This window comes from Synchiropus splendidus, chromosome 19 (genome assembly GCF_027744825.2).
Source record: "Synchiropus splendidus isolate RoL2022-P1 chromosome 19, RoL_Sspl_1.0, whole genome shotgun sequence".
Taxonomy (NCBI): domain Eukaryota; kingdom Metazoa; phylum Chordata; class Actinopteri; order Syngnathiformes; family Callionymidae; genus Synchiropus; species Synchiropus splendidus.
In genome coordinates this window covers 5,794,512-5,821,665 of record NC_071352.1, presented here as the reverse complement: position 1 = coordinate 5,821,665, position 27,154 = coordinate 5,794,512, and the positions used below count along the sequence as shown (strand labels likewise).

Below are 27,154 nucleotides of genomic sequence, written 5' to 3'. Positions count from 1 at the left end.
CAAGATTAGCTCCGCAACTTAACACTGGAGTGGGTGACCTTGAATTCCCATCGCCCTGATTCCTTTGGCACATGGCCTTTCTCTTTCTAACCCGGGCTGAACTGTGCAGAGTAGGTTTTGTGGTGGATTCAGATAAAGAACGCTGTCAGTCTATTGTTTGGATCTTGAGCCAAATGCTACAGTCCTTGAGTCCAGTGATTCCTCGTCTGCCGCCGCATTGTTTCCCGCGGCTTCCCTCAACCCCACGCCGCGTGATTAGTCCAAGAAACAGCCACAAAACTCCGAAGTTTAGAAATTAAGCGCACCAACGGTCGTCTTAATGATAGCCCTTCTGTCAGTGATTGCTGTATCTGGTAGCTGAGGAATGTATAACCTTGAATACTTTTGAAAAACTCCAGAAAAAGCACTAACACGAGGCTTCAAGGCTCCGCTTAAACATGTTCCCGTTGTCCGTGACTTGTTCTTGTCTCCGAATGCACTGCTTAATTTGCATAGGAGACATGAAGACATCTGAGAATGTGTGAAGCCTAATGGTCCTCAGAAAAATGAACGTACCTATAAACACTGTGTCTGTGCTGTGAAGTGAACAAATAGATGGTTACATGATACATCCGATACAATCGCACACCGCCAGTGGATTTGGTGTGACTGCTGGCTAAATCCTCCAACTACCTTGTTTACTCAATAGAAAGGGAAGGACGAAAGCTAAACTGGTAAATCAAGACCTTTTGCCTCAACTATTTCTATACCGCGACAGACGTCGCACTCATCCATCCGTAAACTTTGCGCCCCATCCTCACTCCTGAACAAGTCCCCAAGATACGTGACCTCCTCCATCTGGGAAGGACCTCATCTCGAATTTGGATGGGCCATTCAATACTAAAAGAGTAAGTCTTGAGCGTCCCCTCTTTGGTCAAAATGTCAACAGAGGATTGTGGCTATCTCTGGTTTGGTTACATTTGCTTCTCCAATAAGGACAGTAACATTAGTGACTTACCAAAAGACCTTGTTTCACTCTCCTCTCCAAAGGCTGTCTTATAAATCAAAGCGGATGCTGAATTAGTTTTTCACACATCCAAATTTCTCACTACGGAGGATTATTTGTCTTTTTTTAGACGTTGGCAGTCATCTCTTTAGCTAATCTCTAAACTGTTTTATGCTTTCTGTCTGTCCTGAAGCAACTCATGTACTTTTAAACCCCAAACTCCAGAACCGTGGCTCCTAAGTAAACATTTGTTTTTCTGAATTGGCATTCTCTCCCTTGTAAAGTGTTTTCGTTGGTGTCAGCATTTTCAAACTTCAGCAAATACAGTCAGAACATTTGACTGTTCCATTAGCATTCAGTGTTATATGAAGTGACAAAATGTGGGTCCACCGTTGGACATTGATGAATATAAGGAAGTGAAGGCTGTTCAACCTTCTGCACGTCAGTCGCATCTTGCTCTTCCTAGTCACTACCAAAGACGTCCGCAGTATCTTCATCTCTGGCACGTCTCATTCTGTCTCCAAACCAAACATCCACCTCACCTTTCACTCTTATCTCTGTCAGCTTTCTCCACTAGACTAGATGTTCAAGCTAGGACCAAACATGTCTACGAGGGTGAACGTAGAGTGAAACCTGTTAATGATTAAAAACATAGCTGCACTGTGAAGGACCAGTCCCTTTAATCACTCTTATTGCTCCAACATAATTTCACCCTAATTGATTGTCTTCCAACGGAATAATCTCTATAATTGTCTTCCCATAAATACGTAGTGTCATTTCCTCAGGGTGGACACGGAGCCATTTAGGGATCAAAGCTCTTCCTCACACTTATCGCTGCATCACACAGCGGACTGTTGTGTGACAATTCCCTGGCACATCATGTGGCACGCGGTTGCTGTGTGGGATGACTGTAATAGGTAGAGGAATAAGAAACCATTTGATAAGTCGGTCAATTCAAATATGGTCAACAGTGACCCTTGTTAGTCTGAACAGATGACTTGTTTGTGTGTGCTTATCCAAAGGGAAAAAAGATGAGGGCACTAAAAGACGTCAATATCAGATGCAAGGGGTCATTCGATTAAAAAAAAAATGGGAACAATGTAGTATATTAATGTATAGAAAAATGAGGAACTATAAATATGTAAAAATAATCCCTGATTAAAAAATGAATGATAAGTCATGTGAACAATTTAGAAAAACACCTGGAACTCAGAAGGAGAATTTAAATTTGGTATTTGACTTTGACAGATGGATGTATGAGGCCTGTACACTACGCTGCCTTGCTCTCTTGCTCTACCATAGCAGGACTCTGTTTGTACAGCATCGCTTTGAAGTAAGCTATGCTGAAAAAAGGCCCCCACATGGCCACGCTGTTCAGTTGGAGGTGTTCAGGTGGAGCTCAAGTCTTCGACTGTACTCAATCCCTGTGATTGACAAAGCAATTGTCCGTGCGTGATTCCGCACATGCACCGTGTGTCACTGCTGCTTTTTATAGAAGTGTAGACTGAGTCAGACCCTGGGAGGCCTGTTTTTGGCAGCATGTACTCCGCTCGCATAAATAAAAGTGTTTATTTCCGCCGCTTCACACGCGCACCATCAACACTTATCCTATTTATTCTGTCTTCCATCATGTTTCCTCTTCTGTCTTTGTCACCCCCCGCCCCCTCGCTGGGATCTCTTTGTTGGTATCATATTTATGGCTACGTTTTTTTGTCCTGTCACTCAAGTGCAACACGAGCTATGAAAAGGAAGCTGGGTGGTTGAAGGGAGAATACTGAGGCGTGATCGTGGCGCGGTTGATGCTACAGGGACAGAAACCGTGCAGTGTGGGAGGTTCACTGCGTCACTGGCTCACGGTTTCATCCTCCACTTGTGTATCATGTAGAAATCCTGAAAACCTATCATGTTTTCACAAGAAAATGACTCATTTTGGAGACATGGTTTTTCTTCTCCAGCTTTAATGATGAAGCTGCTGCAGTGCTATAATGAATTATTCAATGGCCGGCTTCACTCCTGAATTCTGATTGGTTCATGGCATGAAAAGCAAAAAGTTCTGTGACGCCAGCAGACCCTTCATATCGTGTGTGAACTCTATGACGTAACAAGCTGTGCTGGTTATTTAGTAAAATAGCCTTTTTGAGTGGCTCATTTTTAACCCCATACTCTACTGTAAGGGTGAATCTGTGGGGAACTGGAGCAGTGGTGTTCATTAATTCCCCTTCTGGGGAATTAATGGGATGTTGTGTGGTGTTCGGAAATGCTCATACATGTATTAAAACCCTCAAGAGCTTCCTCACACTGACATCAGTGGTGGTAGGATCCAGTTCCCATCCTTCTTTTCTTCAGTGGCAGAGTTATATATTTTTCAGGAATGACTATACATTATGAAGAAAAACACTGATCTGAAAGGGAGTATCATAACAAAGGCCATTTACTGGAATTGTAATAAAAATAACAATCAATGAAATGCAAAAAAGGAGACTTCACTTCACGATTATACTTTTTAAAAATCTAATTGTCATTGGAAATCTAAATAAAATATAAGACCAAATGCAAATAATTTAGCAAACAACGAAATTGAACAGCATATAAATGTAAAAATAATACACAACCCAACAGGGATGATTTTCTTTTTGATAAGATATAGGCCTGTGGTGGGAGGAGACAAGCCGACTTGATCGGTTACACAGAGCCCAGGGCTAAGCAAAGGGTTATCTAACTAGTAAGACAAAGGCTGTTTGTACAGACGATATGTAAGGTCTTGATATTGGCTCTCTCAATAAACAGGTCAGCAAACCTCTTAAAATGACTACACACTGTCGTTCACAATTGGATTCTTTCGTTCGATCTGTGACCAGGGTGGAAGAGGAAGTCAGCGGATGCGATTGTTGTCAACAAATATCACATTACTCCAATTATTATAATGCATGGAAACGGCTTATGGAGAACATCCTTTCTAAAGAACATCTATTTGTTACTCGCTCCTAACAGAGGGTCATGTGAAGACTATAAAGTCATTGTGTTTTGCTCAAGCTATGTAGTGTTGTCAGTGCATAAGGAACTTATGCTACATCCCCACAACTGCCATCTTGTTCTTCTTCCCTCTCACACCTTTTAGTTCCAGCAAACGTTCCTGAAATTTTCACTCTCCTACATAGCTGGTATTGAAGCTTGAACTTTCTTGAGTGACAGGATGTTGAGTCATCTCACCAGCTGTCTACGTTCAGAGGGGGTTGACGTCGTGGAACAAGGGTGTGTGTGAGGGGTTCGGGCTGACCCTCAACACGGCTGAGAGAGCGGTGGCGTCAGTCCTGTGAAGTGTCTGCCGTGCTCCAGCGTGAGAGCAGAGGAAATGAAAGTCATTACTGTCAGTGAGGAGTGAGCGTCATGGCCTAAACGGGATTAGACAGTGCATCCGACATTGTTTCTTTACATTCGAAGACTTAAAAGTCAAGCGCAAAATGGGATTAAAAAGAAGGGAAAAAAGCCAACAAATAACCTTCCTCTTTATTTCCTGCCTGTCTTTCCTCAACTGTCTTCACCTGTCCCCCGGTTCACTCTTGAGAATGGACCTCTCACACTTCCGTTCCTACTTCTTTTGCTGGTTTTAAGCATCTTAACCCCACATTTGAATGCTCCTTGCTCATTCGCCAGTGACATCACTCCACTTCCTCCTCTTTGGTCCTCACACATGTCGGGGTTTGACCTCCGTGCACCTCCTGAGCACCACTCATCAGCTCCTCTTGCCCTTCAGAGGCCATTGTCCCCCTGTTGTCACCTACTTTGAAGGCGCAGCCTCCATTTCCTCTAGTGACAGAGGGTTAGTTGCCCGGAGAGTGTGTACACCCCAAACAAACTTGAAACAGTAACCCCCTGTCCTACATCGGCTCCTCTCTTTATCTGCGTCTTTTCTGAGCGGACTTCCTGCTTGTGGCTGTGGTTGATAATTGCCATAAGCTTCCCTCTTGGTTTCATTTTCCATTGTCGCCCCCTCCCCAAAAAATTTCTTGGCTCTGGCTTGAGATAAAGGGATGAGTACTTCAAAGGGGACTGCAAAGTGTTTAACCCCGAGTCGAAAGGAACGGCACACAATACTGTAATTGAGAGCAGTTACTGATCACAGAGCAGCAGCACTGACACACTCACAAGTGTTTATGACCGTATCAGAGGTGGCCAGAGGACTAGCTTCCTCCTCGGTTTGTCGTGTCTGTACACACGGAAGGCTTTGTTTTCTGCACTAAATACGCAGATAAACTGATGCTCATGATTTATGAATCTTCCCTATTTATAGACCTCTTTGTAGTCACCCCCTCCACCCCCCTTCCTGAGCTTTCTTCCTTTTTATAGAGCCAGGAGCCAAGGAACCAAGGACAGCCCAGCCAGGTTCTAACCTGAGGTCAGCTGCCCAGGATAAGAGAGAAGTCCAAAAGAGGACCTCCCAAGAGCCACGGAGGGGGTTGACAAGGCTGGACAGGGGTGTCCAACTGGCCCTCAGGACCGGCGGGGGGCGGGCGGCAGACCATCACCGCGGTGATGGCTTCCTCCCTGGTGTGTCCTGTCAGAGGTCAACCCACATCACAGTTTAAGTGTTCTTAACTCAGCCCTCCCTTTTCAAAAAAAAAATATTTCCTGGCCCCAGACGCTACAAATGTGGCCTTTTAATTCACCGGCCCTGCTCTGAAATTCTGGGAGCCCCTCGATATAAGCTACTATGAATCAACGCACAACCAAAAGCAATTATTTTTAGATAAAAAAGGTGTTGTTATTGACTTTGTACCTGAGTGAAGCTTCGGGATAGAAAGTTTCTGAGCACCATCAGAAAGCAGATAAAAGTATTTGCTGTACTTCTGAACGCTGGTCCACAGAGACTTTCAAGCGTGCGGCTACAAAGTGTCCCCTTTGGTGACTCGCTCAAACACTAAATGCTGTCCAAAACTATCGCTTCTCTGAACACTGCAAACATCAGTGAGTGTACTCGGCTCGGCAGGGAGAAAAAGAAACTCTTCGATGTCCACTGCCGTCTCCCAACACTTCCACTCCCTGTAAACGGGTGTTGGTGGTGCGTCTGAGCTGTCGGTGTTTGCTGTTTAAAGTCTGATCAGAGACCGCGATCGTTCCTCTTTTAATGATCTGAAAACATCCTATGAGTCGTTGTTTAATCCGCATCTGGCTCAGCGTGTAACAACAAAACAACTTTGAATCACTTCTCAAGCGCTGTTCTTTTCCATTTTGGACGGAACTATGACTTGGACAGTTCGCACTACTACTCCCTGCACTGGTGGACGTACGAAACACACCTGGGGGTTCAGTTCCATATTCGAATGACAACATTATTAGTGATCTCAAACAAGGAAATATCCACTCTGTGCTTGTCCAAGTATCCACCTGATTTCCTCCCATATCTTATATTGGTGTCTGTACAGGGTGTGTTCCTTGCCCTGTGTAGCTGGGACTCCAGCCATTGTTGTGACCCCAGACTGGGAGTAATCAGTTAAAAATTACACATGGAAATAACATGATGAGGGAGCTCCTAAAATCTAAGTCAGATCGAAATCTTATTTATTAATTTATTTATTTTTAAAGTGTGTTTATTTTGGCGATTGGAATAAATATTCTGCTGCAACTCAGAATTGCTGCCACTAGAAGGCACTGTTGGGCACTGATGACTATGTGACCGTTTTTCCTTCCACAGATTATTGAACATTTGACTTTAAAAAGTAATTTTATTTATAAACACCATACAGCCGGTTTAACATTCAACTGGTTTAATCCCATCAGGGTAGTTTTTTTTTTTTTTTTTTTTTTCTACCGGTCATTTGGATACACACTCCCACGCACGTCGGTGCTACTCTAATGGGTTAATGTGTCAAAACATGCGGGTCTAGAGGAGAGAAGGGGGTTAAAGAGTTTCAGGTTGACGCAGCAGCAGAGGGATGGAGGTGATAACGCTGTTGGGGCCGCAGATCAGTTTCTTCTGACGCTCCGGAGCCTCGGGGAGTCGGCTCAAGATCGCTTCTCTTTGATAAGGTCCTCGAAGCGATCTGGGAAAAGCCAACTGAAAGCTGAAAAGAGGGAACAAAACAAACGGGACTGGCTTGTGAATTTGTTTTAGACTCTTTCATGTACCATGTGTCAGCAAGTCGTCAACGCTTTGGTTTTTTTAAGAGTAGAAAAGGAGGAGTAGTTTTATGCAGCTTCCAGGACCCGGCAGTCGGCTCCTTACTTTGAAGTGCGCTGCTCCAGCCTCCCGGTTCAGTCAGTGTTGAGTCGCCCACAGGAGAGAGGCACGGAGCGGCATGGCAGCGTGAAACCACCGCGAGGACACCAGGAGAAGTGGTTTTTTTACGTCTCCAGAACATTTTCTTCTCCGGACCGTGTACGGACGAAGAGTGTGGAATACTTTTTTTGTTTCTCTGTGTGGATAAGAGACTCCGGAGCGAACTTGTGGATCGATGGTAAGTTACCGGAGTGTTCCTCCTCGAACTGGAGCTGCCTTTGAAGTTCTTTTCTGGAGGAAACCAGTGTTCTCAAGACCAATTTAAGTTCATTTTCAGTTGCAACATCTGGAGTAGGTTTGTCGGAAGGGCTTCATTTCGAACTCTGTTCGGCAGAAGTGCATATCGCCAGTGACATATTTCAGTCAGAGCTGCTGGAGTCGTTCGCTCTTGAACACATCAAACACATCAAGCCATAATCTATTTCGGTCACGTTTTCTCATCTCGTCCAGTTTGCCCCTCATCACAAATGTCCTACAGGTACTCAGGTTCCTCGTTTTGCGCAGAAGCTGCTGAGATATCAAGGACAGCTTCTGACAGCAGCGCTGATTCGGATAATTGAGTCAATATCAGGAAAGAGATTTGTTAGTGATTTGTTCCACCGAACCGTCATATGCGTTTGTAACTACTCGATAATAGCGTGAGTCCAGCTGAGGTGTCTTCCAGGTGCAGATGTTGCCCCACTGCACATCTGTAGAAATTGTTGAGATGTGTTTATGTAATTCTGCTGCAGCGTTTCCTCAGATAGTTCTGTGGACTCGCCTGCACAAAGGCTGCTTCTCTCTCTTTTGAAGTTGAGCTGAATCTGGTTTTGATTTGATCAATACTTTGTGTTTTAGAGAGAAGAAGGGCTGCCAGAGAGGAGCTCCCCCGCTGACATAAGAGAGTGAGGAGATAACTGTTGGAGCTCAGAGGAGGCGAACAACACACAGGCTGCTGTCTTCAGAGCCATGAGCCGTGCTCTTATGGACCACATCTCCAGCAGTTTCCGAGAAGATGCGCCTCGACCCCCGGTGCCTGGGGAGGAGGGCGAGGCGCCCTGCTACCCTGGCAAACTGTCCATGATGAAACCTTTGGAAACCCCCAAATCGGTTCCTCCATGTTCTCCTGGCTCTTCTACGAGGAGAAACGAGGATGGACTTGGGGAACCAGAGGGGAGCGCTTCTCCAGATTCGCCGCTCTCACGGTGGACCAAGTCCTTGCATTCTCTCCTCGGGGATCAGGATGGTGCTCTTCTTTTTAGGACATTCCTGGATCAGGAGAAATGCGTGGACAGCTTAGACTTTTGGTTTGCCTGCAATGGCTTCAGGCAAATGGACCTCAAGGATACCAAAACGCAGAGAGTTGCCAAAGCAATCTACAAACGCTACATTGAAAACAACAGCATTGTCGCCAAACAGCTCAAGCCAGCCACAAAAACCTTCATTCGGGATAACATCAAGAAGCAGAACATTGACTCTGCCATGTTCGACCAAGCACAGACCGAGATCCAAACCAACATGGAGGAGAACACGTACCGAATGTTTCTCACCTCTGACATTTACCTGGAGTACGTTCGGACCGGAGGAGAGAACCCAACTCATGTTAGCTCTAATGGGTTGGCTGAACTTAAAGTTGTTTGTGGATATTTACCAACGCTCAACGAAGAAGAAGAGTGGAGTTGTGATATCAAAGGCAAGGCTGGGCTGTCTGCAAAGAGTCTGGGGGGCGCCATGTCTCTGAGAGCTGTAGAAGTCATGGACAGGGCTTACAGGTAAGACCGCTTTTTTTGAAACACATGCATCAGCATTGTTAAGAACTGCAACAGATCCCTGTGGTGCACCACATTTCACCAACATAGTTGTTGGATGGTGCTTCACAACTTCTTCAGTACACACTCCGATCAGCCGCCATCAAAAGAGCAACTGTATCATCAACTTGTCCGCACCAAAAGCAACATTCCGCATCGTCGGCACCTTTGAAACAGCTCCTTTAACCCCACCCTATCTGTGAAGTGCGTATCACGCAGTCATGTCTTTGACGCCCTGGCTGTCTCTGGCACCATCTCCCCCTCTCACCCTCCCTGGCAGCAGCGACAGCCCTCTGCTGACGCTCGCCTGGATTTCCGGGGCTTTGAAATAGTTCCGCAGAATGAGGGATCATCTTCCACAGGAAAAGTTCATAGAGCAGAGTTGGCTCCGGCTGCAGCCAGCGAATAATAGATGATGACATTGCTATGCTCTCTCCTCAACTGCACTGTCCTCGGGCCCTTGGCAGAGAGACCTTGTATATTGACTTTCTAGTTTCATTTTGGGAGGACACTGTAGTTCGCTAACTTTGGAAAGTGATGTGCTCATGGGTACTTGAAGAGTTATTTTTAGGGTTCATAGTGTACAGAGTGCTGTAAGGAATGTATCCCCAGGATGATTGTTATGACATATATGCTAAGTCAAACAACCATTATGTAGAAGAAAAACTCTTTCTTTTCCATGTCTTTTTGCCACTTTTTTGCCATCTACTCAAAGTCATTAGTGACTGAAGGTTTTCCATCTTGTCAAGCTGGCGATGTGCATTTGCCTGTAGGTGAGTCACTTTCGCAACAAACTACCTGCCCTGCCTGGACCATGTGGACTGACAGCGAGTCTAATTGTGCTGGAGGGATTCAGACCTGTAGAAAAGTCCTGGCTGACATGCGGCCCCTGTGCCTTTTCTCTCTCCCCACCATTGTCACCGTACAGATTCAAAACATGTGGAACCCATTTCTGCCTTTTCCGCTCCCCTCTCCTCACCTCTTCTCATCTGGCTCAGGTTGTCTAAAAAAAGGGGAAGAGAGCGAAAACAAACCCTGATTGGCAGCAGCTACAGTGCAGAATCCACTCCCCCCCTCCCGCCGCCACCCCAGCCGCTCACTCTCTTCCCTCTTTTCTTGTTTGCGTCAATTCTCCTCTGATTCCCTCCTTTGCTGCTCTCCCCCCGCCTCCTTCACTTTTATCTTTCCTTCTTTTGAAAACTCGGGGATAGGGACTTGGAGGCATGCTTTGGAGTGAAAGTAAGGGGGGAAGATAGCAGAAAAGGAAGGATGGAAGAGAGAAAGAAGTAGTAGAAGTGTTTTTTTTTTGGTTTGGAAGAATAAGGGGGTGAAATGGAGGCAGGGAGGGAGGAATGCAAGGCCAGCTGTGTTAAATACCTGACTCTTTGCGAGCCCCTCTGAAGGTCAGCTTGGAACTGGGGCCCTACAGCTTTAGTCATGCTGGCTCATAGAAACCCCTTACCCCCCTCTCCCATTTCTTCCCCTCACTCATGCCCCTGCTATACTTTTTCCTGATGGTCACCCTCCTTCCTCTGAGGAGGATGCATGCACAGTTGGAGATGGGGAAAGAGTGAGTGTGAATGGCAGAAGTGGAAAGATATTTGAGGAGGCATGAAAAGGACTTGATGGGATTTTTTTTTCTGTTCTGTTGAACTTGAATTTTAGCAAACAGCTGCAGAACATATTGAAAAGGATGAAGTGGAGTGGAGTGGAGTGGAGTGGAGTTCAGGCCAGGTGGAGCAGCTCGCTGACATCACCGATCTGGCTTTTATCAGCAATATGGATGATGAGATATGTGAACTATAAACTCCGGTTGGACAAAATGGCATGTGAGCAGATGTACCACAGAAGCCAAACAATTGAGCTACACTTCAGGAACTTTCTGATGTAGAAGTAGCAGCGCAGGGGGAGTTGATGACTATCCTTGCCATCCTTGCATCAAATTATGGACTTGGAAAGCACTCACAGAGTGCAGACCACTGCCAAGCTGCTTCTTTAGACCCTTGTTGTGATTCTATTAACCATTATTATTTAGCACCTTTATTTTATTGAAATCTGTTCATCAATTTTCAAGCTGTTTATATTTAGAGATGCCCTGTTTATGGACGATGGCTGTCCTGAACATGAACCAAGTTTGTAAATGCCTGAATCTGTAATCGCCTCTCCAGATCCTACAAGCGAGGCGAGTCAGTCAACGCCTGCCAGGTGGGCTCTTGTGCCCCCGTCAGCAGCACCAACGACAGCGAGGTGTCCAGTGACGCGCTGACCGATGACACCATGTCCTTGACAGACAGCAGTGTGTAAGTGAAATTGTTATGCTACTGAAAAAGTGTTTATTACCAAGAAAAGAAGCTCTGCATCTTGTAATTGCTACGTAAAATGGTTTAAACATGATCTAGAAAGTGTTTTTTTAAGTCTACATTTTGTCTTGTGGTGAAGATCCAATCATTCCTCATGTAGTCCAGCTGACTCTCCTCTCATAGTGCAAAAGTTACTGTACTAGAATTCGCCTAAAGCTTTACTGTGGACTTTGGTGCTTATCAGCGTACGTGCTTCAGCTCTCATACTTCTCACACATAATCATGTGTCAGTGAAGCCCACATGAGGTCACCGTCAAGGCCGGAAGTTTTCAGATCACAACGACAGGAACCTCTTGGCGCTTCCTTACCTCATCCCACATGGGAGCCGACAAACACAAGGTCAAGGAAACGGCAAGATTAAGTACAATCAAGCCGACGAGGGTCACTTGGTCCAGTGGGCCGGGCTCTACACGTGTATATGACGGCTGTAAAGGGACTTTTTTTACAACCTCCTCTCAGACATTACCGTCTGCTTCAAAGAAGCCGAGGTCCATATAGTGACGTTGTGCTGCACTTTACTTTGGCCGAAGGAACACACCCCCACGCCATGTTCCGCTTTGATCTGCATATCTGCCCCTCTTTAGGCCAGTTAAAGCCACCCATAAACATTTGAATACAGTTCACAGATAAAGAAAAGAGAAGAAACAACAGCGGAGGAGGCGGTCGGGTGGGAAGAGAGAGCGGTGGAGGGGGAATTTTTGCTTATATCTTATTTATGGATTTGCTTGGACGCTAGGGAATGCAGCTGCGCAGACTTCAAACATTACCTTATCTTACAAACCAGGCTTTTGATGTGCGGAGATCAGAGGCAGAGGCAACGCTTGCCAAATGAAGATTGGGGCAGGAGGGGGAGAGCGCGTGGGGGGGGTTGCTTATGCTCATGACTGTAGCATTTCAAAGCAAAAGTGAGAAAGTGCTTCTCAGTTAGGCTAGGTCACCAGGAAAGTGCTGTTTAGCATGAGAGGAAAGACACAGATTTACACTGTCAAGTGCCTCAGTTTGAAGTCGGAGCTCTGCTGCTTTTGTCGCTTGATTTCAGCCACTCAGCCGTTCTGCCCCTCAGATCGATTCCAGCGTGTTGGGGTGACACAGGGGCCCTGCCCTCTGAAACTCTTTCGAGTAGCACTGAAGCTAACTTGGGCCTCTGCACTGTTTGTCTGGGGGATGTTGACCATTATTCTCGCACCTTCATTGTCAATTTCAAATCTTTGTCTGGATGTATTTCGGCAAACATATGTGGCCCTTTTACTGGGCCCCCACAGACTTTCATCACAAAGAAGATAGTTCTCTTTTCATTTACTTTTATTTTTTCCTTTATGTAATATTGTAATATTTCGCCACATTATTTTTCAAAAATATTATACTCTTGAAACAAATAATGAACAGGTCAGTCAGTTATTGCATTATATTAAAGCCATGACCTTATTGCTATGTTTAATAAATATTTTATTAATTTAAAAGACTTGGGTTTTTGGTCACAGGAGACTTTGTTCCATGGAAGGAGCCCAGGGGAAGTGTAGCTGAGAGTATAGCTGAGGATCCCTCTGTTTCAAAGCCTTGTGGTCATGGCAGATAAAAATGTCCTTGGAAGATTTGTTTTAACCCTTTGCACTCGCTCTGCACTCCCACAGAGATGGCATCCCTCCATACAAGCTGGGCTCCAAGAAACATTTACAGAGAGAAATGCAGCGTAACATCAGGATGAACAGCCAAGTCTCCCTGCCCGCCTTCCATGTAAGTACACAGTTTTTGAACCTGCTTACCACGGTTTGCAGCTTCTTTGCTGGGTTTCTCAAACTGTAACCTGCATTCACAACTCGAGCTCAGATCAGACGACCATTGTCAAAGTCTTCCCGCTCTGTCAGACGCATAAGCTCACACACACACTTCCAAACATGAAGCCCCCTGCTACCTTTGGTGTCACCTATACCCCCATTAGGGTTCCTTGAAGTCAGCGGGAGACGAGGAGGTCCCTAAGCTGTTTATCGCCGCAGAGCTCGGAACACACCAGGGTTTTTCTTCCCTGCCAGTGCTGTAAATGTGGAGAACAGAGGAAGATGAGGAAGATCTGCTGTTTTATCCCGGGGGCTGTGAAATCAGTATGGTCCCCCTGTAGAAACACAAAGATTCTTTCTCACACACTTTATTACACACACACACACACACACACACACACACACACACAGACGCACACACACTTCTTTGATCTGAGGATGAATGGAGCGTACTTGCCGGAAAGTGACAACTTCCAACTGAGCTGGGCCGCTTTTTCCAAGCCCCCACCCCCTATATACACTTACACATCCAACCTCCTGCACCCGCCCTTTAAAAATGAGCAATCTATGGGAAAAGTTTGAGCATGTCATGTGAGTGTTCGGTGGGAGTGTTCGTGTTTCTCACTCAAGATTCCAGACAATTATCCTTGCAGGCAAACGTTTAAATGACCATTGCCTAATTCTGCTCCTGCGGCATCTTTACTTTTACCGTGTTTGATTTTTGGCAATGCCTGACATTCCCATGGTGCACCTGCCTCGGGCTTCGTCCTCTCTTCTTCTCCTTCATCCTTGTAACAAAGGGATGGCGGAAACTAAAAACGAGGAAAACCAAGAATGCCCCGCCGCACAAAATGCAAATACTGACAGATCAACGTGCACGCGCTCACACAGACACACTCCCGCTGTCACTGTACTGTACCTCAAAGATGCCCAGCAGGTGACGGAGAGGTAAATTACCTCCGTCTTTTTTTGATCCTCTCTTCTTTTCTCTGGCCCCTTAATCTTTTTTTTTCCTGCGAACACACATCTTTGCATCTCAAATTTTCACTCCTCCTGTTATTGAGTTCCTGGTCGCCCCCATTGTGATTCACTATTTTCCTGTATCGCTTCATTCCAACCACATTTGCAAACCTTCTCTCCCCTACTGTGTTTGATATTTGACATGGACGCCTTTGAAGACAGGGGACTTGAAAGAGAGCAGCTGCACCAAACCTGGGCATTGTGTGGGTCCATGGCCACATTGGCTCTCTGATTGACCTGTAGAGCTTCCTCCATGTATACTGTTCATTTCTTGTCTCACCGGTCCTCCACACACGAGTTATCAATGAGTCATCCCACTTCTGACACCAATTAAAGGGGACATAAAAACATGACCCCCCATTTATAAGTACCACATTATCAACCTGTTCTGATGTTCTTCTTTTCTAAAGCGCACACGCTGTCCACCAAAGGAGGTTGTTCCGGTGGAGCCCGCCAAGTTTGCAGCAGAGCTGATATCTCGCCTGGAGAGAGTGAAGAGGGAGCGGGACAAGATGACAGACGAAAAACTCCAGCAGATTCAGGAGGTTTGTATTTGTTTGCTGTTAGCTCCGACTCCTCTGTCTTGTCATTGGAATTCATGGTGAATGTTCTGTTGCTGCAAGGAGGAGGAACGGGAAGACGCAGAGATCTTGGGAAGCGCCTCCCAGCTCTCGCCACACCCTCTGTCGCTCTTCTCTGGCTCCATGGACGAAGATCCACAGGCCATCCTAGATGAGCACCTCTCACGAGTTCTGAAGACGCCTGGCTGCCAGTCCCCGGCCATTGTTTGCCACTCACCTCGCTCCAGCTCCCCAGAAGATCGGCCCCTGACTCGGGCAGGTTTCGGAATCAAGGCCTTGATGCGGTCTGGGCCTTCGAGCTCCCCTGATCAAGGAGCCTTTACACTGACTTTAGGACCCAGCGTGACCCTTGTGAGCAGGCAAAGCACCAAACATATCCACCACCACTACATCCACCATCATTCCAGTCCCAAGAGCAAGGAGCAGATCGAAAGAGAAGCCGCTCTCAGGGTCCGGGGTTTGTGCACTGGCGGTGGGGAGTGTCAACCCTGCCAGCCTTTCCATCGGAGCCGCAGCCTCGGCAGAGAAATGTGTGGCGCTGTTTCAACAGATAACAACATTGGGTCAGTTCCTGGACTTAAAGCTGTGCATCGTAACTTGTTTTTGTCATAAAATTTAACGGTTTACTTCCTCATAGGCGTTCCAGCTCCCTGTCAAGGCGTGTTTGCCGTTCTGGCGCGGAGGACGGCGCGGACAGGTGCGAGGACTGTGGACCAGTACAGCTTCCCAGTGACAAAACGGACCCCACCCAGAATGTGCTGCAGTGGATCCTGGAGAGCAAAAGACAGAGCAGACACAAGTCTAACGGGTAAGAAAGTGAAAATTGTTGTGATAGCCTCACCATGCCAGCCCCTATGCTTGCAAATGGGATGGGCTTGATCTCACCTCTGTTTTGGTCTAGCTTCTCCAACACGCTTCCCTCTGTCTTGCAGTACTCAAAGTGGCAAAAGAACCTTCGGAATATCTTCCAATCAAACCCACACTTGGGGCGGCGGCGGCAACTGTGGCCATCTTCGCAACCACCAACCTGCACAGCCCTTCATCCAAGACCCCGCCATGCCACCCCTGCCTCCTCCCAACACCCTGGCCCAGCTGGAGGAGGCCTGTCGCCGGCTAGAGGAGGTTTCCACCAAGACCACTAAGCCAAGGTACACACCGTCAGTCTACCGTCAGAACTTCTCAGGCTGTTGCTCGCCTAACATGCCTTTCTTTCTTCCGACAGGCATTCAGTGTCAAGCAATCCGCGAGAAAAGAGCCACCCAGTGTCTCTGGCCAATGCTAGAGACAGTCCAGCAGGCCTCCCAACCAGCCCCAGTCTCCACTCAGAAGAGTACGATGCCTCTAGCGTCCTGCCTTCCCCTTCCTCTCCTCCTCTCTGCTCCTCTTCTTCTTCTTCTCAACCATAGCCTCCACCTTGCAGTGTACTTTTACCCTTTTAACTTTTCCGTCTCTTCACCGGCACTCAACATGTAGGCTGTTTAAACACATGCACGCCACTAGTACATAGCAGGTCAAGGTGACCTCCTTCCTAAGGGTGTCTTTGCTGTGTAGCAGACGCATGTGTGCATGAGTGTAGTCAAGTGTGTATTTGTTGCACCAGCTAAACACATTCTTTATATATATATATAAATATATGTAGTATTTTCATTGGCTGTCCTTCAGTGAGTGTGCAGTTGGCCCGTGCAAGCACAGCTAAGCAAAGAGCGCGCAACCCTCTGAAGTGGGCCTACAAAGACTTGGAAACATCTGTAGGGGAATTGATAATACTGACCCCCCTCACTGGGTCACATGCCACGAGTCCACTTCATCTCTGTAGGAAGTGGAATATCCCTTTATAACCCAGTTTATCGTCGAGTGTCGTCCACGCTTCTCTACAACCTCACACTCATTTCTCCCTCTTTTTTTCACAGGATCGAATGTAAAAATGGTACAGCGAGCGGTGAGACGGTAGTGACATACTTCTTCTGTGGCGAGGAGATCCCTTATCGGAGAATGATGAAGAGTCACAGCCTCACACTCGGACACTTTAAGGAGCAGCTGCGCAAGAAGGGCAACTACAGGTGTGTATGCTGGAAACTTGAAAATCACATTTCATCCATCGATGTTCCACTCACTTTGACGTCCTTACTGAGATATCACCACAAACGTGGTCAATTCAAATGGTTCCCAGGGCTTTCAAGTGTGTTTCAAGTGTATTTGTCTGCATGTTTATGTTTCACTTGTGCGTAGATGGTGTCACAGGGTGCAGTGAAAAAGAAAGGAGAAGAGGGAGGGTGGTGTGGGGGTTAGTGGGAGAGCTTGAACTGCAGCGATTTAGGACCCATCTGGTATTGATTTCCATGCTAAGGCACACTTAATACACACGGCTTTGAAGCCTCGGCCGCTTTCATTTCCACCAACAAAGACTCACACAAATGGCCGGCATGCAAATTCTTCACTGATGCTATCAAGGCTGCTCCGCTCCGCCGCTGTGATATGTGTGAATACATGCGCCCATCAACGCGCCCACAATGTAATGTTTACACATGTTGTAATCATTTTATGGATACTTTTGAAAGGCGGGTTATTAAATGCCAGATTGTTTGCCGTGCTGCAGGGAAGCGGAGCGTCAGCGTGTTTGCGTGGAAAAGATCTTTCTTTGATTTCCAGTGGCCATTAAAAAGGGAAAAGATCAGACGCTTGTTGTTTAGGCTGCCAGGATCTGTAAGTGTTTTGTTAATAATTAAATGTTTCGAGCTGATTTGCGGCGAAGAGGAAAGTTACATCCAGTCCAGATGTGCGCTCTGCTTTTTTGGGCAACAAAATGAAATAGACTTAGTTACTTTTCAGTCAACTTATTCAGTCAACAACAGCTAAAACTTGTGATGAAAACATTATTTTTCAATACAAAAACCACATTCTAATGAACTTTGATTCATCATTCTTACAATTAAAAAGATTGTTTTGTAGAATACCCAAATCTATGTATTAGCTTGTAATGTTAAAAACATGGAATGAATCGGTGAATTGTGTCACACTTTTAACCTCATATTTAGCTCTGAATTACTACTTAAGCTTCTATTATTCTAAGTAAAACTTAAGGTAAACTCATAAGAAGACCAAAAATGAAATGCTATTTTTACAGTAGTAGTCTTTAAATTTTGTTGCGAGTTGAAGTTGGGTGAGAATCAATGAAGGAAATGCCATAAAATATGATCATAGTTGGACCCTCCCAGCACTGCTTTGTCCTCCACATCAATCGTCTTCGCTCTCTGCCGCTTGCTATTTCAGTTCCTGTGTCATACCGTCCACATTTTTGGGGGGGAACAAGAGCTTTAATAGCAGCCAGAGAATGTGTGGAGTTGGGTCATTTCAACATGGCAACGGTTCAACAAAGAACAGTACTGCCTGCCGCTGCCAGACGATATTGGTGCCAGATGTCAGTACAAACGCAGATAGAAAAAAAGGAGCGAAGGGGAAACAGATCTCACCACATAAAACGTGTTCCAGTAGAAATTCGTCTCCCTGTCTCTGTGAGAAGGGATCACTGCACTCTAAAGAGTTTTGTAACATTCTCTTCCTCCTCCTGATATTAAAGGACTTTAAAGACCTTTATTAATGTGTGTTTTCACATGCTGCTTTTTATGAACGGCCACCCCGGCGCTGATTGGGCGGCGCACGCCCGCGCGGGCACCTCCGCCGAGCTGTTGTTTTATAAGTTTGCTTGCCGCCGGCCTTGTTAAAAAGAAAACACAAGCAGCAAACACACAAATACATTCCAGTTGTCCCACACATGGAGCGTATCAAGACCTTTTTCCATTACATACTTAATGAGTGAGTTCTGAGCCCCCCCCCTTTACTAAGTCACCCCTGCTGCTTTCTCTTCCTCTAAAATTAGGATGGGGGGGTTGTATCATTAATGGCCCAGTGAAGTCATGGCTGACAAGAAGTCCCTCCCTGAACGCTCTTTCCCCTCCAACACACACTTACTCTCTCAAAATGTTTGCAGTCTGCTGCCCTTCCTATAGCTCCGTGAGAGCCAGCGGTATAATGGGGGGGTAAGGACACGGTGTTCCGCTCCCTCGCTCTTCCATCTCCCCGGCTTTCACTCCCTCTTCTCTCCACTTTGTCTCCCGCACAGTGGATAAAGGCTTGAGTCTTCTCACGTGTAGATTCGAGGGGGTTGAAGGACGGACTTGGGACCGCCGTCTTTTCTGTTAATTTGGACAACATTGAAAAGTTGATCTGATTTTTTTCAACACTCATGATACACTATAACAACGACATATGGTTGTGCGTCTGTTGGTGGTGAAGTGTGTCTGTAGCACGAGCTAACAGTAGCGTAGTTTGTGTGTGTTTTGATGTGTATTAAGGCCCCACAGGAACCTTTTTGTTGAGGACCCAAAAGATGCTAATGTATAGTGACGGTTCCCTTCCCAAATTGATGGTTCGTGTCGCTTCCTCTCCTTGGCATCATTGTTTCAGAGGCCGGCTCTGAGACACATGGTGTCAGAAGTAGGATGCTATTGTCAGAACACAGTCGGAAATGGTGCGATAATCAAGAGTTAGTGTTCTATGTCACTAAGTTCGGCAAAAAAGTGGTATCAAAAGCTTTGCTCTAAACTCAGTCTCCTTTGTGCCGCAGGTACTATTTCAAGAAGGCCAGCGATGAGTTTGAATGCGGCGCCGTGTTCGAGGAGATGTCGGACGACTCCTCCCTGCTGCCCACCTACGAGGGAAAAATCCTGGGGAAGGTGGAGCGGATGGATTGAGACCCCGCCCCTCCCCGGACTTGCTAAAGGACGTTTCACCACTACAGATGGATGTACCGCTTCACATGCACACAGCACGAGTGCCGCGTCCGAGGACTGGTCGAACTGGATCAGGATGCAAAGACTGAATGTTGAGGTGGAGGAGGAGTGAAGGCCTGCGCTGCCCTCGCTCGTACATTGTGTTGTGATTATTTGAGTGTAAAGATCTCTATTGCTATTTATTGAAACTATCCCAACTCTAATTCTCTTATGGAATCGCTGCTTGAAAAAAAATCTATTGTGAGTCTGTTTCACCTCTCCAACCATCCCGTCTGCTCCAAGGGTCCCAGGTCATGCGCCGAAAAAGCAATGGAAATGCCATTAATGTTTGTCCAGCCTTGATCTGTGGCGTCTTAGTGCCTTTGTTTCAGCGGCGCAGGCATGGCACAAACTGCCGACCTGTTCACGAAGAAGAAGCCGCCCTCCAGTCCACACCGATGTGTTTACGTCCATATAGAACCATGTGCTCCCCGATGTGACGAGAAGATGATGCTCACGCGCTACGCCTCGCTGCGTTTCAATTGAGTACAGTAACTACATGGATTCTTGCCGTGTTTTACCCCGTTTTAAGGGTCTGTTTACTCCCTTGGTTTTCACAAGGGGCCTTACGTTGAAGATATTTTTATGCATTTTAGTATCATGCTGTTTATGTTTTATAATATTTTATCATGGCTTCCTCAGCTCCACTTGTAAATTATGCGTTCTATAGAGCTCAGTTAAAAAAAGACGCCTCGGTACTTTAATTATTGTAATTATGAAAAGATGTAGCCTTTATTAAAATGTTCTATTTTTCAAATTAGCTAATGGCTTCCTGTGGTTCCTCGTGTGTGTGTGTGTGTGTTTGCGCGGACTTCCTCGCGTTCAGCGCGTCTGATCCTGTGAGAAAACTGCGGCGCATTTGCATCCATTATCTGCTCTTAATTTACTCCCTGTTGGAGCAAGAATATGCAGCATTCATTTGGCCACCGGAGCCGAGTGTAGGTGTGAGAGTCTGTTTAAATGTCTTAATGAGGTTTTTGGTGAATGAATATGTTTGGACCAGCTATTTACACGGTAAACCACTCGGCCTCCTGTGGCACTTTACGAACTGCGAGAGTAATGTGCTCATTTGCTCCGGGCTAATTAAGAGTCCAGTGAATCTCCAGGTGGCTGAGCGCTAACTGAGCTGGCAGTCCACACGGATGGCTCTCAAATATTTATTTTAACGCTGAAGTGAGTTTTACTGTTACACTTCCCAACGTTTACTCCTGTTGCTGGTGAAGCGACCTCCCAGCAGCGAGCTTTTCAGTCACTTTTTTCTTTATTTCAATGCAGACAGGATTGAATGTCGGATGTAGCTTGGGTTTTTTATCGGTTTGTGAGCGCCCGAGTTCGGTTTGCTAACAGTTATCATAGCTAGCAGCATAAACCATGATTCTCCACCTGCAGTCGGAGGACCAGAAAACCACTTGGTTAACCAATGAAAGTTGAACATCAGCAGAAAAAAGTTGACCGAAAATAAAAAATAAAGTGTTTTTACAAAAAAATAAACAAATTTTAAATATTAAAAAGGAGTTAAAAACGGTTTATGGTGGGAATGCACAAGACATTTTATTAGTTTGAATTTAATTTTGGGTTAAAAAAGAAAATTCTATTTTACTCTTCACCAAAGAAGAAGAAATGTGAATGAATAAATGTGATTTTTAAATAAACAAAAACCTAGTCCAACAAAATTTTAACAAGAAAGAAGCAATAAAAGAAAGAGTACCAAAGAAAGCGCTTGAAAAAAAAGACACCCCCCCCCAAAAAAAAATCTCTGGACTCAAATATTTATTTTAATAGAGAAGTGACTTTTATAGTTGCGCTTCCCAACATTTATTCCTGTTGCTGGTGAAGCTAGATCTTAGCAACCAATTTTTCAGTCACTCAGAGGTTTATTGCAATGCAGACAGGATTGAATGTCGGATGTAGTTCGGGTTTTTGCGTTGGAGTTTAGTTTGCTAACAGTTAGCATAGCTGGCAGCCAAAACCATGATTCTCCACCTGCAGTCAGAGGACCAGAAAACCACTAGCAGAGAAAAAGTTGACTGAAAATAAAAGAAAATATCCCAAAGGTTTTTACAAAAAATAAACAAACAGTTAAAGGCGGGAATGCCAAAGACATTTTATTAGTTTGAATTGAATTTGGGTTTAAAGAACACATATGAAAAGTAAATTCAATTTTAGCCTTGACTGAAGAAGAAGAAGAAGAAGAAGAAGAAGAAATGTGAATTAATAAATGATGCCCCTAAAAAAGAAGAAAAAAAACAGGTCCTCATAAGGACCTGATAGCTGGACTGAAACATTTATTTTAACAGTGAAGTGAGTTTTACGGATTTTTATTTAAGTGAGGTTTATTTTATTGCAGACACGACTGAATGTAGGATGTCAGGTTTTTCATTGGTTTATGAGCACCTGACTTTAGTTCGCTAACAGTTAGCATTGCTAGCAGCTAAAACAATGATTCTCCAACTACAGTCAGAAAACAGTTTGGTTACCCAATGAAAGTCGAACATCAGCAGACAAAAAGTTGACAGAAAAAGAAAACTTTTCACAACATATTAGACGGGGGATGCTGTGCAGTCACCGCCGAGGTGCGTCGCACCTGTGCATCTGAGCAGATCAGCGATCACAGCGTGCCTTCTGTAATTTAATTTGAATATGTAACAGCCCCACAAATCCGCCGCGCGCTCCTGCCACCCGCTCGTCTTTCATTGGCTAACAGAGCCGCTAATGCTGCCTTTCATATTGAAAGGGCATCGTGATATTGTTAAAATACCATGGCTGCCCTCTTTCATCAGCAAAGGTCAGCGCATACACTTGAAGGCCACCTTTTGCAGCTAAGAGGCTTCACTCCGTGGTGCTCCACAGTCAGGAGTCCTGCCGAACCCATCTTTGTGTGGGGGACTATTTCTGAGCTCTTCTGTTTGAAGCCACGACTGAAGCTCACTAAGGAGCCCGTTCCCAGATTCTGATGATGATAAGGCTCCTTTCCAAAAAGCAGCCGCAGCCGCAGCTGAACTGGCGGGGACCAAACATGTGAGTCAAAGGTTGGTACATGATGAAGAGTGGGGAAAACATACTTTTATATAAAGTCCAGTTGAAATGTGACACATTCAGTTGAATGTAGCACAAAAGACTAAACTGGAGTTACGCAACTCATAATATTAAAAATGGTGCCCCGTAACGTGAAGTTAGCATTAGCATGTCATGATGCTAAACATTTGGACAGAGAACATCAGCGGTTGTGTTGCTTGTGTGCCACGTCTCTGCAGCTATTGTTTCCCTGTGGTGGTCTCCGCTACCTGTTCCACCCACACAGGCGGCGATCAAAGGCTCCCACTGTGAACAGCAGCACGACAGGAACCTAAACAGGAAGTGGAACCGGGATCACACGCGCTCTTTGATTCCAGGCGGCAGGGCGCTGACGTCCAGGACGTTTTCCAAAACGGGGCCTGTTATGGTGTAAAGGACCAATAACAACCACAAGAAAAGAAACAGCTGAATGATGGATTTCTCTGCGACAGGAGCGACTGTGAAGCCTGTAACGCCATGGGAAAAATCTGCTCACCCTCGGCCTCAAAACCATTTAAGTACACTCCAATCATTCCGCCATAGACGGATATGAGAGAGTGAGACCACCAATTTTGGGTCTTGAACCTCTTCATTAGGATCAGCCGTGAGAGTTGCTGGATGCGGGCATCAACCCAGACAGCCGTGGGACTGTGGTCAACCAGGGGGCCTCGCCTGGAACCGGGCCAGGCGCCGCCGCCGCAGCTGCTCAGTCTCCGAACCGTGTGGCTGCTCCGAACATCACCTGAACGCTGGAAATAAGTCTGGGAAACTGAAGCATTGCAAAAGTGTTTACATCTCTGAGGCTTTGGTTTCACTTTCAGAATTTTGTTTCCTTTTGCGATGCCACACAGGATTCTGTGAATGAGGAACAGAGGTTTGAAGCCGCCAGCTTGTATTACCATCTGAGGTGCGTCGGTGTTGCGAAGAGGTGTCGGATGTGGCCCTGCTAAATGGGGTGCCGGGGACATGAGCCGTGAAGGTCCGAGGAAGCCTCCACCTCGCGGCTGAAGGAAAAGGATATTTTGTAAAGAGAGCGAGCGCCATTGTCCTCCTTTGGTGTTTAGGTTTGTCTTGGGTTTCACTTCACGCACCGGGCCACAGGGCGGCCATTGTTCTGGGCCCGTGTTGGAATGGTCGCCTGCAGCCACCTTCTCTCTGACTGTCGCCGCCGTCCCGCCACTGATCCCCAGAAATCTCTTTGTCCGCGCTCGCTGACGCAGACTTCCTGCTTCCTCCTCTCCTTTTGTCTCCTGCGATCTTCCTGGTCGGTTTGAGTTTGGGGGTTGATCCCGGCTACACCGGGCGCATGTGAAACTTTATGGCCAAGCACATGTGTTTTGGGATCCTCCAGCTCTTTTTTTCCCAGGGTGAGGGGCTGCTGAGGGAGAATCGCACATGTGGTTCTGGTTTGGGGCTCAGCAGGCAGCGCAGCTACAAACATCTAAACATTCCCTGATTCTCACTAAACACCAGACGATGACACTTGTCAAGCGAGTTGCAGTTTTGCCTTTGCGTTATCGAAAACTCCTGGATCAGGTTTCCTGGCTTCCATGGCCAGGCCTGAGAGGGAGGAAATCAGCACGAGGCTGTGGAGTGGAGTTACACGGCAACACGTGAACAGACAACTGAGCTTGAAGCTGGTGCTGGCGGCACCACTGAGCAGCAAACATCAAGATGAAAAACAATACAACCAGACTTGAGTATGGTCCTCTGTTGACACCGCAGCAGTCCTGATGTGCTGTGTCTTAGATGTGTGTTGGGTGGGCGACCTATCCAGGGTGTCCCCCACACCCCTACTCATTCATTCTTTTTTTTTGTTGTTATTACTGGTGAATTGACTCACTTTTGACTCAACAAGTCCTCCCTCTCAGTGCGTGGCATTTATGGGACGCCTTTGTGCCGCTGTCTGTGTTGCTGGTATGTGTTGTGTCCTGCTGGTTTTGACACCCCTTCATCTGATGGTTAGATGGAAGACAAGTCACAACAATATATATATATATATATATATACTAACATGGAGGAATCCCTGAACAAAAGCAAACAAAAGCATCTGTTTGCTTTTGTTCAGGGATGTTTTTCACAATGGCCAGAGTTTCCACTACTCTGAATGTACTTGAAATTCTTATACAATTGAAATTCTTATACAAATATTTTCAAGACATTAAAAGAGCTTCAGTTGAAATAAGGTGATATAAAAACTTGAATATAGCCACCATCGATGCAAAATAAACAATATTTTGTGTTTAAATGTATGTATGAGTCCATTATTTGATTCGGTCATATACCAAATTTATTCAAATTGAATTGGCTTCTTGTGGCAAATATTCTTATACCATTAAACTGCGAATAATTGAGATTCATTAATCACAAATTCTCTAAACTAGAATTCTCTTAGCTAGATTTTTTTATCAAATCAGACTGATCAATTTGTCAACAGCACTTGTTGTTTATTTTATTTTATTTTATTTTATTTTATTGCACCATGTGCCAATGCACCTTCCTAGTTGCCGGGATCCTCACTGACATTGGCAATAAAGCTGATTCTGATTCTGAGATGACTGACTTCTGGGTCACCCTCGGACACCAAAACCTGCTCGACCACAGTCGATATGCCACACCTTAAGAGTGAAAATGTGTTGGCTAGACATAGAGGGCTTGTTGTCTGCTTTAAATACACCTCAAATTGAATGTGGGGCCATGTCATTCTCCTGGGACTTGAGTTCCATGCAACGCATTTGACTCAATGGGACTTCAACCTGTTTTGCCCAACTATTTCAGAATGCACAACTAGTCGGTGGTTGGTTCCAGTCTCTCTTGGCTTGTCATGGACTTGTTGTTGATCACTGCTTTTTTCAATATCCGACTCAGTCCGAGGCTGAGGCCGTCAGGATGAGTAACAGCGTGATCTGTGTCAGGAACAGACGTGGATATACATCACTCCCGCACACTCCATCAGCGAAGAATTCATATCAGGCCATTTGCTTGCAGGAGGAGTGCAGGCACACGTTTGTGTTGAAGGAGGCACAAAAGCAGAAGAAGAGACTGGCGCGGCTGCAGAGAATTAGGAAGGATAACGGCGCCCGCTCAGGAATTTGACTCACGTGTGTGCGTGTGTGTGTGTGTTGACTTAATGTGCAAGAAGTGTGTCAGAACAGCAGAATTGAAATTGATTCCGTTCCTCCGCTCCAAACATTTGGAAGGTCACAATTCTCTGTCTTCCAGCAAGAGTCATGAAATGCAGCAGTGATGATGGGCGGGAGAGCAAAAAGCTGTGATCCAGATGAAAAGGAAAATTTAAAGCAGTGCCGAGCCGCGCGTGTGTGACTGGGCGTGGGTCAGAACCGGAGTAAACAAACCCACAGCTTAGCAGCTCCTTTGATCTGCTCCACTGTGAAACAGTGAGTGGAGCAAACAGAAAAATGACTGTGGGTCAGCTACAGGGGAGCGCTGTGAAGGGACGTGTGTGTGTGTGGTGGGGGGGTCAGAAATAGGGGGGGCTGTGTGTGTGTGAGGGTCCGTGTGTGTGTGTGTGTGTTTAGGCAAGAGAGCACGGCCGCTAAAACAACATCTTAATATGGTCTGATCACCAGCGTTTCAACACCTGAAACCTGCCCTGTCAGCGCTCAGTCGGAGTTCATAAACATATTGAGGCTCGTATTGCGGCTTTGTTGTGTTGTTGTGCGCAATATCTTGCTGCAGGACAGAGTTTATTTCAAGAGGAGCCGACAACCGGAGGGTTCACATTAAAAAACAAATCTCTTCTGTTGAGGCTTCCTCAGCTGATCACCTTGCTCGTCGTATTCCTGACTCTCTGAGGTCCACGTCAGACGGTCAACACTGAAGGGATTTGAGGCCTTCTGTTAGTTTGATGAAGTCAGATGAAGAGCTTATTCTGGCTCTGGTTCCATCCTCCATGAGGGTTTATAGCACATCATTTCCGCGTTACCCTGAAGGCATCGCAGCTTGTGCTGTGGTGACCGTGTGTTGCAGGACCCCACAAATGTAGTCTGAACTTTGAAAGCAGCTCCACAAATGACACTCTTCGCCTCCTCAGTCAGCTGCATCAACTGAGCCTGAGCATCGCCCAGTGATCCATGTGTAACCGGGATGTTGCGCACGCTTTGGTCTCCCAGCACCTGCACCGCCACATTTGTGCTCTGGTTTTGATGGATTCGCAGAATCATTGAGCTGGTAAACGATCCAATCTGGCAACGCTGATGTTCAACAGCTGCTGCTGTTGTGGTCAAGCCAAGAGAGAGATGGGTCGGCTCTCTGAAGAGAAGTGAGCTGGATGAGCTCCACGGATGAGACATGAGTGGGAGAAGACTCAACCACGGCGCCGAGCGACACGTCACGCGCACGTCTCACCCACTTATGCTGGATAAAAGTGAGGCGATGGTTTGTGTTCGACGGTTTTTGGGCCGACAATGTTTTCATTAGCCTTCAGAAGTGACAGCACACGATCGCTGGAAGATTTTATTTTAGG

The 27,154-nt window shown here is 46.1% G+C and overlaps 1 protein-coding gene across 2 annotated transcripts; it reads left to right on the top strand.

Moving 5' to 3' along the window:
- The first annotated feature begins 6,965 nt into the window (after positions 1-6,965).
- LOC128751561 (axin-2-like) lies at positions 6,966-20,338 on the top strand. 2 transcript variants are annotated; one of them, XM_053852669.1, is made up of 11 exons: positions 6,967-7,440; positions 8,100-9,013; positions 11,218-11,349; positions 13,041-13,143; positions 14,615-14,749; positions 14,828-15,348; positions 15,423-15,593; positions 15,718-15,933; positions 16,008-16,115; positions 16,696-16,845; positions 19,410-20,338. In XM_053852669.1, exons 2-11 carry the CDS (start codon positions 8,211-8,213, stop codon positions 19,534-19,536), a joined length of 2,466 nt encoding a protein of 821 aa, XP_053708644.1. In that variant the 5' UTR covers positions 6,967-7,440; positions 8,100-8,210; the 3' UTR covers positions 19,537-20,338. The 2 variants fall into 2 exon arrangements, with proteins under 2 accessions (XP_053708645.1, XP_053708644.1); XM_053852670.1 differs by lacking the exon at positions 19,410-20,338 and having other exon boundaries at positions 6,966-7,440; positions 16,008-16,206.
- The last annotated feature ends 6,816 nt before the right edge of the window (positions 20,339-27,154 follow it).